The following is a 17,495-nucleotide window of genomic DNA, read 5'->3' on the forward strand; positions in this document are numbered from 1 at the left end:
CTGACCACTGGACCCCTAAAAATTTTATGGGTGTGGCATATTGTTCATAAGGTTTATCCCCTACTCTCTGTAATAAGTCTTACTAAGGCCTCATTGTTCTATTTTTTTCTGAATTTTATTTTTTTATACAGCATGTTATTATCTATTTTATACATATTACTGTATATATGTCAATCCCAATCTCCCAATGCATCTCACCACCACCACCACCCCGCTCCCCACTCCTCCACCCCTCGTTTTCCCCCCTTGGTGTGCGTACGTTTGTTCTCTACATCTGTGTCTCTATTTCTGCCTTGTGTTCTAGCTACTTCTTGCTCATCCATCCTCAGCATACTATCATTGATGAAGCAGGTGCATACTCTGTAGGATAAAGTGGCAGAGTTAATAAAGCCCTGGGACAAAACTACTGAAGTATAGTGTCCATTCCATGTGGATGCAATCTGTTTCTGATCCCCTTTTTCGATGAAGAGAAACCATCTGCAAAATCCAAGACTACATTCCTTGGACTTGGGCTCCATATATCTGCTCCAACAAAGAGGCCACATCCGGCATGGCATTTGCAACCAAGGTGACTACTTGGCTGAACTTGAAGTTGCCTATAGGCATCTTCCAGGATCCATGCAGTTTCAACAGGGGAAAGACTGGTGAATTAATATAGATGGGATGGGATTTTCATCTCTGCATTTTTTAGATCCCTAAGGATGCCACTAATTTCTGCCATCATTCCAGGCTATACCATTGCTTTTTGCTCACCATCTTGGCTGTGGTAAGGAGGAGGTAGGAGGGTAGTTAAGTTTCAGAGGCTTCCACTTAGCCTTCCAAACACCCAGTGAAACCACTGTAACCTTGCATTTGGTCAAGACCCCTGTTATTATCCAACCCCTCCCTCACTTTAAGGGAGCAAAAGGGACACGTTGCGTCTCTGGATAGCAGTTATCAATTCAGACTCTGTCCAACAGGCCTTGAAATATCTTATTTTCCTCCTTTCCCCAGAGTAGAATTATGAGTGAATGTCTCTAGGTTTTGGGGAAGCACTGGAGGACTACCTTGTCCAGATGCCTTGGTGCTACAGGGGCCTTCCTCCTGGGGACCTCTTTCATCGGTGGGCTATGGGTCTGAAAAGTGACTCAGGTGCAGAAACTGAGCAAGGGATGATAATTTTTTATCGGGACAACCACCCTTCGGCCTCCATGTTATCTATCCTTGATATTGTCCAGTGGTACAAAAACTAAGTAGTACTCTCATTGTTACCCACTTATTTTGCCCCTAAGCCTGCTGTATTCTACTAACCTTCTCCGTGACTCTCTGCAGGTCAGGTCCCCTTGACTAACCACTCACACCTTGGTAGTCATTACCACAGTTGTGACCCCACTGACTCTTGGCAAATAGGTACTGCCACTGGCCACCTATTATTTCAGGGTCTTATCACCCACTGCCATCAGCAAGCTAAGTTTTCCAATAGTTTGTTTCTATTGTCAGAAGTAGCCTACAGAGTCACCACTGAACTTCCGGGGAACCCTCGTGCTCCTCTCATCGGCACATGTCTTCAGGGCCTTGTTAAATGGTATGTCTGTTGGGCCTTCCTGTGGAACATAATCATCCAAAGAAAAATCTATCCATTCTGGCATATCCACTTCCCTCAACCTTTTCATTCTTTCCTCCACCATTTGCCACTCAACTTTGTTTAGAATTGGCCATTGCTTTTTCCATGTTTCTAGAAGCCATCCTGGTAGTGAGTTCACATCTCCTGGCATCCTAGCCGGGATGTTAAATCCTATTAAGAGAGTGCTTATCCTGCAACCCAAGGACCCAATGTGGGTGCTATTATCAAACTCTCCCCTAGTTTTGTCCTGTCCCTCCTCAACAACCTCAGATTCCAGCCGCAATCATTCTCCTGCTCGTCCCAATACATCTAGGCCAATTCTTGCAGCTCCTTTGGGGTACAGTCTGTCTCCTGTCTCATCAGGCCCAGCCCCTCTCTGGCTGAGTTTTACTTAACCCTAATTAAGTTGCTCAACCCTAATTCTAGGTCTAGTGGCACGGAGATAGGGCAGGTTGCCTGGGGAAAGAGACCTCTGCATCATCATCTAGCTTGGGAGTAGGTGAGGCGCCTTTGCCCTTAAGAGAGAGAAGTGGGCTGCGACTTGGGGCTCAGAAAGTTCAGGAGTCTAGGGAGTGAAAATCTTCAGCGGCATCCATTGAAATGTCTCCATCTCACTCGTCAGGGTCCTGGATATTGCCAGACAGTCCCTTGACCTTTGCAAAATAGACCTGCCGTGATGGGCAACTGTCTTTGAAGTTTATCCATTCAGACCAACTCCTGGCTTGGTCCTCAGTTTTCTCAGTTCTCCTGCTGCAAGAGATGAAAGCTTTTTCCAATGCATCTAGAGGCCCTCTGGCTTTCACACCTGGCTTTCTGTTGCCTGTTATTGCCCTCAGCTGTTCATTATGGTTCCATGGAATAAAAATGGCTCAGCAATAGCCATCCTACCTGTTATCCATATGGCTACAATTTTCTCCATACTTTTCAAATGCCAGCCTGTCTGATGATGCATTCCTTTCTACCACACCGTCCCAATTCACTGTCAGCGTAAACTGTAACCACTGGAACCTGTGCCAGCAACTGTCTGTTCTCCACCTACCACAAATGATGGGGTTCAGCTGCATCACTTTGTGTCCATCACACGCTATTAATCTCTGCTACCTATCTTGCATAATAGACGAAAAAATGAAACAGTTTATACAAGAATATTGGAATGCTTTCCAAAATAGGTTTAAAATACTAAGAATAAGAAATCAAATAAAATATCAAAAGTATATAAGTGAGATACTAGATTTATTCAAAGAGAAATGAAATTTCCTGGGTAAAACATCTGTGTGATAATACTGATTCTGAAAAATGGCTATATATAGTCACCTTTGTCTATACATTTAAGCATAAATAAGAGGTATTGTTCAGGACACACGCTGTGAAGAAAGAAATGAATGATTCAATTGCTAAAACACACATATAACTACTTAAGATAACATGAATATTTAATGAAAATTTAGCATATAACATCTGACTTTTATCCTGTGGACAAACGAGAAGAATTACAATAATTCATTTTACCCATTACATTTTACAAAATCAGACAGAACGATTTTCTAAGCAGTGTTAATAAAAACAGCAATTTAATTTCAAACAAATATATTACCATCCTATTCCTTTATCCTATATATGTATTTAATTAGCAAACCTACTAGATTACTGAAGTCAGTAAAATCCAATCCATGATGCGTCAACTGCTTGGATCGATAAACACCTTACATTTGAGATTCATTTTTCTTATGCCAGAAGCCTGATTATCAGTTCCTATTAAAATGCTATGCCCTACTCCTTGCCCCAGTAAGTGTGACTAGTCTTTCACATAAGGCTAAGTGACAGTACGTACGTCTGTATATCCACACACGATTCATCAAGCACACACATTCCAGCTCCTCAGACAAGGTCACCAATGGGCAAGCAGCTTTCCTAGTTCTCTTGTTCCTCATAGTGAGCATAGCCACTGGCATAGGTCCTTCCTAAATTCAAATTACTAAACAAATCTGATGACTCAGCATCTGAATCCTTTCCACCTTCATCTTCTTCCTCTTCATCATCCTCTGCTTCGTACTCATCTTCTTCCTCATCATGGTAGCTGGTATCACCACACTTATCAGATGCAAGGGTCTTCCAATAGGCATCATACCCAGAAGCTCCATCTCCCTCTTCACCTCCAGTCTGCCTGCCGAATTTCAGGGAGCGTGCTACGAAAGACAGATATGTATGTGGCACCTGATTAGCTCCAATTCTCTACATCCTCATTTTCCTCTACAATATGTGACGTTACATGAACTTGACTGGCTGCTTCTTACTCTCAAATGAAATAGTCAGTCACATTTTCCTTATTTCCTCACTTAACATTTAACTGGAAAGAAAGGAGACCTTAGAAACAACAATCAGTTCAATCCTACTTAGAGTCTGCATACACATCATATATAAGAAATGATAAAGATGACAGTGTCATTTCATTAAGTCTAGACAAAGTAGGAAAATGAAATAAGAATAATAGCACTCTCCATACATAAGTTAAATAAGGCACATTAAAAACTAAAATGCCCTTTGATCAATTAAAAGTGCATTTTCCAATCACAGAACAGGTGATTTCACATCATTACACTCTTCTCAAGAGAGCTACTTTATAATTCAGATGTCCTAGAAGACAAAGGCTGTCATTTCTTCTGCCTTAGTAGCAAAACAAAGTTTGGGTAAAACATTATGTCTCACCTCACTGTATAACTCTATCTTTGATTAAACAAAGTAGAGTCATTTAGAATTACGGTTCCATTATATGTTTGGTAAAGAGTCAAATTCTCTTTAACAAAATTGTGAGCTTCGTTACTGCAAGCATGTTTGTAGTAATTGCATTCCTTCATAGAAAAGTTATATAAAAACTGTACAACAATTTCCTACAGTAGTGATGTATAACATAATAAGCATCACTGCTCAAATGTCACACACATAAGAATAGCTTCAAAATGAATTCCAACTTCCAAGTACTGAAGATTACCACCACTTAAATATTGAGGATTTATTGCTACTCGATTATTTAAAATGAAGCCTCAGCAAAAACAGAAAAATCATTCTTTTTGGTCTTAAGTTTCAGTATTCACTATGTCATTAACTGAAGCAAATGCCAAATATCAGAGTGAATGACAGTATATTTCTTAAGTTAAATTGGGAAATTTTACCCACAAATTTTCCAAGGCTATAAAATTCCATTTGCATAAGAGAGCACATTCATCTTTTCAAATATGAAGAAAAGGCAAAAACAAAAAGAGAAAGAGAAAAAGAAGAGATAAACCTTGTCTAAGCAAGAAAGCAAAATCACCCCAGTGGTACTTTAACAAGAGCCTTACTTGACATGCTAAGATCCTTAGTTTCCTGGGTTTCATGTCCACATTTAGGGCAGGGAGGCCGTTTTCCTTTTTCTTGCTTAAACACCTTGCTCCTTGTATGATCATCACAGAAACAAGCCTGTATAGGAGAAATAAAAATGAGCAAGTTAAATAAGAATTCAAAAAATATATGAAGACATCACTTAGTATTCCAAGGAAATGTAAAGTTAAAGATATACTTTTGCTAGGGCAGAGATTAAGAGTTTTGTTGGGACTGGTCACGCTCCTGATTTCAATTCCTTAAAGGAAAAGGTCTCTGCCAGGACTCTTCTGAACTATGGCCTAAACCCAAGACAGAAAATATATGCAGGGTATGATATGTAGACACGTTTCTTCGTAAATATGAGTATTCACAAAGCCTCTGATGACATAATGGTGACAAGCTCATCTACCTGCACAGAGCACACAGTCTAACTGGAGACACAGACAAGTGGAGAGGCAGCTACACACACTACGCATTGCAAGGGAAGTGAAGAGGAGAAGCGCCAAACCAGACCCAGGATTCAGGAAAGGCTGCCTGGGAGACGTGAAGTCTTAGCCGAGATCTGCAGGAGAATGGGGGTGCAGCAGGGTAAGCAAAGACGGAAGAGTGATCTAAGGCAGAGGAAACAGCACAGACAGAACTGGAGAAGAGCTGGGGGAGAATTAAGAGACAGGGTTAGGAGTATTAGTAGGAACCAGAGAAATGGCTCTGAGAGGCAGTGAATCAGCTGCATCTGTTTAGTGATCTTTGACAAATGGAAATGCTGGAGACAAGGTCTACGGAAACACAACATTATGGAAATCTTCACTGTACTCAAACTCTACCAAACAAGTGCATTTTGACATAAGGTGAAATATACTCCCATCATTTTGGTCAGAATGTTCTCTATAAACATAAGGCATAAAAACACTGAGCTAAGATTCAGGAGACACACGCACTAGTGTCAACTCTAAGACAAGCCAACTAGGTGACCTATGAAATGTCTCTAACCTGTCTCAACTTCATTCACAATCTCTAAAATAAAAGAAGTAAATTACATAATGTTTAAGGACACTTGTAGATTTATTATAGCTATAAATAACCCAAGAGCTGGTGGATGAGTATGTGGATCAAAAACAAAATCTAAAACGAAAAAATATAAAAGTATACCTTACAACGGAGACAGGAATGCTGACCAAGCCGATTGCATGAAACACCTGTGAGGGAAAGCACATAATATCCATTTTCAAACTTGGAATGAAAACACTATTTTCCACAGATTTATACTCGATGTACTATCTTAGATCAATTATCAACGTTTTTTTCTCTGTCTCATAACCTAGAGGATACAAAAAATGAGATGGAATCCCCAGCCAGATACAAGTAACCCAGCAATTGCACAGACACAGCATTCTTTTATCCTCCAATCTCCTTCTATTGCTCCAAAACTAGGAGATGGCAAACTTCATTAATGATATTTAGGAAACTGAAATGGTAAAACATTTTTTCAGTGACATTGGCTGGACTCTTCACTTAAGGATATAACAGTTCAGGACTTCCCTGGTGGTGCAGTGGTTAAGAATCCGCCTGCCAATACAGGGGACACAGGTTCAAGCACTGGTCCGGGAAGATCCCACATGCCATGGAGCAACTAAGCCCATGCGCCACAACTACTGAGCCCGCGAGCCGCAACTACTGAAGCCCGTGCGCCTAGAGCCCATGCTCCACAACAAGAGAAGCCACCGCAATGAGAAGCCCGCGCACCGCAACGAAGAGTAGCCCCCGCTCGCCACAACTAGAGAAAGCCCACGTGCAGCAACAAAGACCCAACACAGCCAAAAAAAAAAGGATATAACTTCAATTTTTAAAAGAATAACTGTCTCCATTAATATATATTCTCTCCTCATGTTGTAGGCTATTGCCATTTTTTGCAAACTTCTGATATGAGAATAGAATACTTCAGGTGGAAAAGCGTGACTATGAAGAGAAAATAATACTCAAGTGGGCAGGAAAACAGATGGAAAAATCCTTAAATATTTTATCTCTATTTCAGTCAGTAAGTCACATTAATTTTGGTCATTATCTACAATTAATGCAAATATTAATGCAAATAATGCTCCTAAACGTAAGAGCAAGTATTTTAGAAAAGCCAATTTGTCTGGCACATATTGAATACGCCAAAAAATGAAAGACAAAAATAATTAAGAGAGGTATAGAAACAAGAAAACAAACTAAGACTTACCCTGATATAGTCTAAATATAAACTATTAACTTTCAATTTACTTAGAGGTTTTGAAAACGTAAAGAAAACAAAAGGAAATTATCTTTATAATTCAAATATTGCAGATGTTTCTAAGTTGGGGATTCTTTTAAGTTTGCCTGGGTCATGGGGAGCTTTTTCAATCTGAACAGGAAAGTATTTTTTTAAAAACTCAAAGATGATTTCTCAATTATGTGTATTATTATTGCTTCTGTCCAACCATCCTGCTTCCTTCCACAGTGACACTGCTATTTCAGATGGATTTATGTTACCTGCCCTACATGCTAATAATAAAAGTAAAAATCAACTAAGTACTTACTATATATATATATATATATAAGGAATATATAAGTATACCAAATTACTCTAATAATAACTATATTATTTCAGTCTGTGGAGGAAAAACCCTGAAATCTCAATCATTTCTCCTTGAAGGTATGCCTAGAGAGTAATTAGGTTCATTCTTCATTCAGTCAAAAGAGGATCACCAAAATGCTATAAATCCCTTTCAAGTACAGAAGCAGAACACAGACTGAAAGTACAAAGTGCCCAACCCGATTTCCCGGTGCACCAGGCATTTCTGATACAGAATCTTCTCCCATCCCCACCACCTGAGTCTTTGACATGCCACAATGACACAATCCCAAGAAACTCGTTGCTGTCTATCACACCCTCACCCGTACCGCCGGGAACCCAAACCACTAGGATGGGATGTGGCCTTGCCAGTCTTCTTTCAAAAACACAGAGGCACTCCACTTCACTGCCCTGTTAGTTTTCTCCCCAAGAGTTAAAATCTTGAACTTACATAAAAAATGCATTTCTCCCAGATTCTAAAAAATACTGTGACATTCCTAGTTTGAGACTGGGGAATGGTTTTCTTTTTAAATCTATTTCTATGTCTTCAGAGTATTTTAAAAGAAAGCAGGTTAGAATACATCAAAGCCTACTGACAATAAGCCATTTAAATTAGAAGTCCCCAGGCCACTTTCATTATTTTAAAAAATAAGGGCAGAGTACACACATGTGTTTTGTTTTTGTTTTTTCCCCTCAAAACATACTTCCCACTGGTTATACAGGTAAAGAAGTATTTTATAGAATTTCCGTATCTTCCAATTCATAGTTGTACGCTCAAATCCAAAAATGATGAGATATGACCAATTAAGGGAATAGAAACAAACTATCTTTGGGACTTTTATGTATGATTAGGACAGTGTTTCAGAGAAAATATTTCAAGTAGTGAATGGCAGCTGGCGAAGGAAAAATGACAAAGAAAAAATAAAGCAATGAAAAAAAAGGAAAGAAAGACAATAAATTACAGTAAACCAAGGAAACCTGTGAATCTGCAATGAGAATGACTTTAACATGAGGTATCAAAGGCATGGTAATAAATTTGTCTTAAAATCCTTTCAATTATTCAGTGTCTTTATTTTTCCTTTGTCTTTTACTGAATCACTAAAACTTCTTGATGGAAATATAGCCTTATCACTTACAGTTGCCTGTCTTTGGGGTTTAAATGCTACGGAATACACAAAGTTCCCAAGTCCCAAATAAAATAATTCAATTTTTATATTATACATTCTGCAGAAGCCTAGGAACAGCTCAAAAAGGCTAACTACTCTGAGATGTTCCTTTAATCTTTTGAGATTTTCTTTATAAACATCACAAGAATTACATATGAGTGTGTGTGTGTGTGTGTGTGTGTCTTAGACTGATGACTTATCAACTTTAAATTTATAGATGAATATACGGATTGGCATTTCATAGCAGAACAAGAACCAAATTGAAGAAAGTGAATTTGGAATTTCAGTCTTTCCTACAGTGGTATCTACTATTTAATAAGGGCTTTCTAAGTGACAGGTGCCATACTTATGCTTTATATGGATTCTCACTTCAATTAACTCCTTGAAAAAATTAGCATCTTTCTTTAATACATAACAAAATTCAGGTTTAGAAAGATTTGGTAAGTTGCCCAAAAACATATGGCCAATAAGTAGAATTCGAGTAATGTCTGAATCTAAAACTTGAGCTTTTGAGAATCAACAGAATAGAAATATAATAAAATGCAATCTATCTCTATAAAGATGATACCATGAAACACTGGTTCTCAAACTAGGATATACATGAGAGCTATGTGTGCAGGTTAAATACAGATGCCTGGCACCTGCCACCTACTTAAAGATAGAATCTCCAGGGATGAGGCCTTGACACCTGTACTTTTAAAACACCTCCACAGGTGTTTCTGATGCACATTCCTGTCTAAGAGTCACTGGAACCAACTAGCAGGAACAAACTAGGGGTGTGCCACTTATCTGGGGACACCTGAAAACAGGGTGGGGGAAGGTATGTTAGTTGTTATAATAACTTGGAAGTGAAAATGACTTTTAGCATTCAGGATCAGGGATGCTGCAAGGCCTGCAATGCCTGATCAATCCCACAAAATGAAGAACTGACCCAACCAAAATGTCACTGGCACACTGTTGGACAAAAATGGACTATATGCGTTCTAAGTTTTTTCTACAAACAGATAATAGATATTGAATTAAATTACAGTCCATAAGAGGCCGCATGAAAAACTAGATTCCTTTTTCATTAAGTTTAACACTAATACTATTAAGAATCTTGGGTATAAAGAACATCCAATATATAAAAACTTACATTTAAATGTTTCCGCTTCTAAAACCTGGCAGCTGGCTTGATGTTCAAACTGATCATCTTCACAAAGAAAGTTATGGCAAAAAGAACAACTGAAAATTCTGCCTCCTATTGGATTAAAGAACAAAACCCACAAATGTAAATATGATAAAGTTTAATTTAAAAAAACTTACCTGTAAAACTGCTCAGAAAAGATGGCAAGTTATTTCAGATTTACACTAAAACATCATGGCAGTTTTTGTTCTGGCAAAGGCTACAAAGAAAACTGACAAATTGAACCATAAAAGAGTGAACTCCCACTGTACCCTGGCTATCCATATATACTCACAATGCTCAGAGACACTTCCTCCCCTTTTACTCCCCTCCCTACCTGCCTAGGTAAAAATCCTAGTATTGCCTGTTACTGCCGGTATAAATCCCTTTTCCAACTAAACTGACAACCAAAACAGTGCCAGTACTTACAATTGATAGTATCCTAAAAAAAAATCATAAAATAAGAGCATCCAGAACGTTTCAAAGTCAGCCTTCACTTCCAGCAAAGCTTGTCATTTGTATGTAAACACTCACCATGGTCCCAGACACCCCGTTCACATTCCACACACTCAGCATCAGTAAGCGGGCAGGCACAGGCGTGTGTACTGAGACACTTCCTACCATGACAAACCCAAGCTTCACAGAAGTCACATATTGCACCCTGCAACCAAAGAACATGAAAAATTAACCTCTGACACAACTGGCTGCAGCCACAGTTTAAGCACTGGCAACCACCAAAATTATATACATTTAGCCACTTATCAACCTTCAGTGATAACGACTGCTTTATTAAAGAAAATGTACTGTTTAAGCCAAAATTAAAGTGTTTCCTGAAAATCAAACTACTTCACCAATAGCTATTTACAATATACAAATCTATAAATCAAAAGAAAAAGAAGAAGGGAAACTATACACTTAACGCTAATATTCATCATTAAAGTAAGTCAAAGAGCTGACAGTGTTGCCCCCAAGCTGAATTTTACAATAAATCAAATGAAGTCTAGAGCCCATAATTTAAGCATTCCTGTCTATAGCAATTCTGGTAACTAAATTAAGTTTTTTCAAATACTAACATTCTTGACTTAAGAAAGTTCCTTCTTGGGCTTCCCTGGTGGCGCAGTGGTTGAGAGTCCGCCAGCCAATGCAGGGGACGCGGGTTCATGCCCCAGTCCGGGAAGATCCCACATGCGAGCGGCTGGGCCAGTGAGCCATGGCCGCTGAGCCTGCGCATCCAGAGCCTGTGCTCCGCAACAGGAGAGGCCACAACTCTTATCTGTGTAATTTATAAAATAAATATATAGCTTTTCTAGAATAACAAGAGAGAAAATATTAAACTTCTGCCAGCATCTTTTTTAAGGCAACTTATGCATTAAATCATTATTATATCTCTTTGTTAAATAAAACTAAAATAAAATATTTGGAACTAAATGACAGGGTAAGACCTTCCAATTCTCTGTCAAGGTAAGACTGTAAGACTACACACACCTTTAATAACACAATGACATCTACAGAACACTAAGAGCTAGAAAGAATCTTAAGGAAATGGAATTGGATGGCTTTTCATTTACAGGTGAGGAGGGACAGGGGCCTGAGACTAAGTCCAAGTTCTAGAGCTATATTAGAGCTGAGCTGTGATTCAAATCCAGGTCTTCCAACCCTCAAAATTCACTGTTCTACTATTCAAGGCACTGTAACAAAAGTGGAAAAGAGCAAATAGGAAGAATGTTTGTGGACTTGTAAAAATAGATTTCCAGTGTAGATAGCAAGTCCTCGAATCTATCTCTTGGATTACTCAGGGTTCTAGCAAGAGAAGAATGACACATTAAACTGGGTAATCCAGGGGAGTTTAAAGAGATAATTCACAAAGAACAGGGAAGGGCTTCAAGTCAGGGATGATACTACCCCTAGGGCTGAAGGGCCAAGGGCAGGGAAGGGAGGGAGGTTCTACAACCGCAAGAGAGAGCCAGCCATATGCAGAGGACTACCTGGTCATATGGAGAGGTACTGGTGGCCAATGCATGTCGAAACCAGGACAAGCTGGTAGGGAGTAAGCTGGGAGAATAAACACCGGGATCATAATTTCCTCCTATCATCAGGTCTCTTGCCAAAGTCCTTTTTGGGCAGCTGAACCCGAAAAGAAGCCCTAAGTAAGACACTGATCCAGCCCACCACACAAGTCAGGCTCCCAGGGCAAATCAGGGGGAAGAGTCGGGGAGAGGGAATCTTAATCAGCAAATAGAAGATGGCCAGAAAAATCACTTTTCTAGAATTTAGAGCTAATGATGCAAGATTCTACTTTAATGTATTCTTTATATAAGAGATCATTCATACTCATACAACTCAGTGAATTAAAAAAATAATAATTTGATAAATCTAGACATAAGCAAACTACCAAGGAAGATTACAACAGCGTCTGAATAAAGAGAACACTGACGATCCTATACTTAAAGAATTTTCACAAGATGATTATGAATAATTCCAGCCCTTCTATAAGATAGCCACTCATGAAAAATATAAAGGTCTGCCTCATGATGGAAAATTATGTGTTCTTGGAAAATTATGAATATTCTACTATAAATATTACTTTCCTCATGGACTGACATTTGGACCTAAGAATAAATTCACACAATAGAATACACTAAAACTGGTCAAAAGGATAACATTTTTTTTTGAAAAAAAGAGCAAAATGCCTCACACAATGCAACTGTTTCTATTATTTAAAATAATGAATTTTCTTTGAAATGTCTACATGGAGCAAAGAGATAACAACATGTAATGAACTACATGTAACTACATGTAGTAAAGAGCAGAATTCTGTGTTAACTATGTACTCTTTTTTGAAACGTAAAGATTTAAAAAAACAATTAATCCTAGGTTCTTTTGGAACTACGTTGCTTATTTAACCAGAAGACTGGATCTTAGTTTAGCAGCACTTTCAGTATAGTAAATAATATTTTGTGATGTCTAATTAAGATATAATATTAGAAAGGTATCACTAACAAATGAATGTTGTTTAGGTCAACATTAGATGAGTTTCCCTTCCTTATACATTTCCCAATAAGAAAGAAGAAAGCAGTCAAAAACAAGTGTGTAATAAGTGAAAATCATACAAAAACATGCCACAGATAATCCAGATACCTCCAGACTGATTACATTTGGTCAGAATGCCTTCTCCTTCTCCTTGGAAACCTACTGGTCTAAAAGATAACTACAAGAAGCTTACCACCATGGCAAGGCCAGTACTGTAGACACCAGCATGTTTTATGACACAGTCAGAAGACTTCATCATGCACTTTGTTTTCCCTAGCAAAGAAACAAATTTTCACTATTAGTCTTGCAAAGTAGTACATGCAAATATTCACTAATTCCTCTTTTTATCTAGCCCAAGTTCCTATGGAAATAATTTGAAAATAAAGAGACCAGCACTATCTACTGCTTATATAACTGAAAAAAGAAAATGGATATAACTGAGACCTCATTACCTAAGTCAGATCTTTTGAGATTAGGAACTTATATGATAATTCACGTTTGTACTAAAATCAAAATTTGAAGGTTATGCTTTGTAATCTAATAATCACTAAAGCAGTTAAAAATCTTGTGAATTTTCAGATGAATTCAGGGAGATTTTTAAATGATATGCTTTAAAAGTGAATTTTACATTTTGTAATTCACAATAAAGGCAGTCTGATTTGAAGTTACTGCTTCTTTGTTTCCCTAGAACATATCAAACCAAAGCAAATCAAATAATAATTATGCAAATTATCTGGTTCATTTTTTTTTTATGTTTAACCATAGTTAAAAATTTACAAACTTAGCCCCTGGGTAAACATTCTTCTAAAAGAATTGTCAAATAGTGCCCAAATGAGCACAAAAATCAGGAATATAATGATAAAGCTAAAAATCACAATACAGCCACAAGAGCTCTTATCTAGCAGCGAATTACCAACCAGAAACACTGTCAGGAAATTCACTTATCACATGCTGTGAGAGGATTAATGGTGACATATTAATCACGCATCTCAGACTCCACAAAGCAGAACACGAAAGAAACAGAAGATGCTCAATTTTCCACTACCTTGATTACCTAAGAAACAAAGCTAGACAACAGGAAATGGGAAGAGAAACAGGAAATGAGGGGCAGCAGCCCCCTGTCCAACACTGAAGACAAGAATCAGTGAGCGGGAAGTGTATCCGTGCACAGCACCACAAACGCTGAAAACAGGGGAAGGGCTTAGCGACAGCTTATCTCAATCTTCTCCACAGTCTATTTTCCCACTCTACATCCATTTGTCTTTTGTAAATAAGGATATAAAAACCGGCAAATGACTGGTCTATCTAGGCCAGTGTTCTCTTTTCCATTAATTACAGACCTCAAAGCCATCTCTGAAAGCTAGACCTACACTAGAAACATTCAGGGGTGTGGCCCTAAGCCTTCCTAACTTTCTGCAATGTTATCATGCATAAACACATTTAAATGAGCATATCTCAAACTGTGTTTCACCTGAAACTATTATCCTATAAGCAAAGGGGATACTTGTTCAAATAAAAGTTTGGGGGACAAATCTGGAGTAAAGACAATTAATCAGGTTTCTCTACTGGAGGTCTTCAGAACCTTTAACACATACATAGGTAAAAGAACTCTCCCAGGTGGGAATGAGGGAATGAAACACGCAGCATGTCTCAAACGTATGCTCTGCTTTAAGAAATACCTACTAATATCTCAAGTATTCTGTGGAAAACTATTTGGGAAACATGGATCTTGTTGTTCTATGAACTACTATTTAGTTTTACTCTGAATAATCATTTACTCTGAATAAAAGTTTCCACTTATACTTGGGAACTAGGTAAGTGGCTTAGGAACTCTATTCCACTCACTTGGGAATACATGTGAGGAAATTCAAGAATCATACGCTAAGAACCAAACAGAAAAACAACTGATCACAAAAACTGGCACGAGGTATATTGGAATAAAATTATTTTCAACAGCCTAACACACTGCAGGCAGTATCAGCAGAAATCAAAATTTAGGAAAGTAAACAAAGGATATCGACAAGACTAAGACAGTATAAATAAAAATGCAGCATCACCAAATGTTATTAGTGTGAAATCTAATCTTTCCATGTTTAAAACAACACGTGGTACCTTTATCTAAACTGTATCTTAATTATTTTCCAGCATTACATCAATGAGACAAAACCAAGGCTTGACAGTTTTTTGATAGGCCAAATAACATTTTATGTAGTCTTATTAATAGTAAGGTATAACATTACTGTAAATGATAATGATGAACCCACAGGTTCAAACTGATTAAATGCCAAACAAATGTTTGATAAAAGAAAAGCATGTGTTGTGATCATATACTTACCACACTGTGCACAAATTGGTAACTTCTGTACAGAATTACAAAAATAGCAAAATGCTCTATTCTTCTGCCGTCTTGTCATGTAAAAGAAAATTTTAAAATTTAGTCAATATCAGATAAAAGGTCAGTCTATATTATTACATATAGATAGAAAAAGAAACAAATAAAAATTTACCTCTGACACTTGTCACATTCCTGTAAAATATAAAAACATAACATTAATTTGTCTACTGGCTGAAAACTGCAAAGTTACTTGAATTATAAAGAATACCGTTTTTCATGTTAAAATTTAAGTGACATTTGCCCAAACCCTCCAATTCCACCCATGAATACAAGCATCTCTACATACTTTAACAACAAAGGTATGTTTTGGGGCATACCACACTAGAGAAAGAAGTGGCCTTTTCACAAAAGAGGCTAAATACAGTAGTGGTCTGTTTTTTGGATTTTTTTTTTAAGCAATCAGAAAAATAATACAGAATGAACACAAGAAACAGTAGAGAACACAGTACGTTGAAGCTCACAGAAAATCCAGAATTCTAAACATGGTATTAAAAACTCTCCACAATCTGGTCTCTAACCACTTTTCAAACCTCACTGGCCTATTCTCTTTAGATTCAAGTCAGCCATTCTCAAAATATGTCTTGTATTTCTTCTTTTCCATGCCTTACTTATTCTAATACTTTTCCCTAAAAAGTCCCTCCTCACTTCTTTATCTACTGGAAGTCCTGGTGATGATCCCACCTCCTCTATGAACTGACCCCAACCCCACACTCACCTTTATCACCTCAGTCCTAATGAACCTTAATCCTAATTGTACCTTTTCTGCAGCACTTACCAAAGTCTAGCCCTCACTGTATATATTTATGTATGAGTCATTTCTTTGTCCTCCTTCTCTTCTCTAGAAATCACCCTGGCACGGATGACGGAGTCCCCACTGTCCTATCTGTGCTATGTCATCTCGCTCCCCCTCACCCCCCCACCAACCCAGTACAAATGCTGGTTAATCCTGGGTTGGGCACCCACCCAAGCCCAACCCATCAGAGTTCTTTCCTTCTCTGAGGGCAACAATATGTGATGTGAGACATGGGAGCTATGGACCCAGTGGCTATGAACCCCCCAAAATGGAATAAAACAATCTGAGAAAATGGAACTAAATAAAAGCAAAAGACAGAACTACAAGTTGTTTCAGGTTCCAGCTGTCCCTGCATCCCAGCTACATCCATGCCCTTCCCAACTACACAAGTTAGCCCATTACTCATTCAATAAACTATTTCTCCCTGAAGTTACTTAGGTTGGATTTCTGTCATTGATAAACATTAAGTAATACAGAAAACAACTGAGCTATAAGCTTGAGGAAACCAGGACTGTGTCATTCAGCCACGTATTCCCCACAGTGCCTAAAATAGTACCTGGCACAGAGTAGGCACACAATACACATATGAGGAATTAAGTCACATTAAGCATTTCATATGTGTTCAATGAAATCAAAAAAGAAAAAAAAAAAAGAGGAGTGGGAACAGAAAAAGTAGAGAGGCGTGGAAACAGGAAGATACGGGACAACTCAGAGAAATACGGTCAAAGGAAGGGAAGAGGTAATGATGACTTAGGATGAAAAGGCTCCAATTAATAGGACAAACTGAGGAAGGCATACTAGGTTAGAGAAGCTGGAGAATGTCACACAGTTCCTAGTATGTATTCCTGTTCAATACATATCTATTTATCACCAACAGTAGCCAAGGTAATATGACAGGTTTCAGAAATAACAAAATCAAACAAAATTCACCACTACTCAGTGTTAATAAAAACAACAGACATGCCTTTAACATAGATTTATATAGTTTTTCAATTGATAACCAAAAAAACTTACCATTGAAGCATTGCATGGGTGTTTAGCTAAATCGATAGTGCTTCTTGATGCTCTTAGTTGTTTTTCACGTTCCCGGCGATTCTCTGCCTTCTTCCTTGCACCAGTCTTTTTTTTAGGCATCTCCCCTTCTTTCTACACAAGCAAACAGAGAAGATATAATTGCCTTGTTGCATCTGCTATTTTAAAGAAACTAAGGAATAGCAGAATGAAATCTTCTAATTCTCATTAAACTTTAAACTCAACCCTGCTATTTTGATGGTTAAGCACATTTTAAGCCTTTATGCTTCATTTAGCACACATCATCCCAAATAGATGGCTTTTAAAATAAGGCACTTATTTGTATTACCAAACAGTTCTAAAAAATGTAAACATCAAA

The 17,495-nt window shown here is 38.0% G+C and overlaps 1 protein-coding gene across 1 annotated transcript; it reads right to left on the minus strand.

Moving 5' to 3' along the window:
* Positions 1 to 3,514: 3,514 nt before the first annotated feature.
* Positions 3,515 to 17,239, minus strand: NOAZFP (nucleolar atypical zinc finger). The gene is made up of 9 exons (XM_007447437.1): positions 17,120 to 17,239; positions 15,425 to 15,444; positions 15,253 to 15,323; positions 13,111 to 13,190; positions 10,422 to 10,548; positions 9,858 to 9,962; positions 6,113 to 6,159; positions 4,942 to 5,059; positions 3,515 to 3,789 (listed from the first exon to the last, which is right to left on the minus strand). The coding sequence occupies exons 1-9, from the start codon at positions 17,237 to 17,239 to the stop codon at positions 3,515 to 3,517; spliced, it is 963 nt and encodes a 320-aa protein (XP_007447499.1).
* Positions 17,240 to 17,495: the final 256 nt, after the last annotated feature.

Source organism: Lipotes vexillifer, unplaced genomic scaffold, assembly GCF_000442215.2.
Source record: "Lipotes vexillifer unplaced genomic scaffold, Lipotes_vexillifer_v1.1 scaffold1945, whole genome shotgun sequence".
In the NCBI taxonomy this organism is placed as follows: Eukaryota; Metazoa; Chordata; class Mammalia; order Artiodactyla; family Lipotidae; genus Lipotes; species Lipotes vexillifer.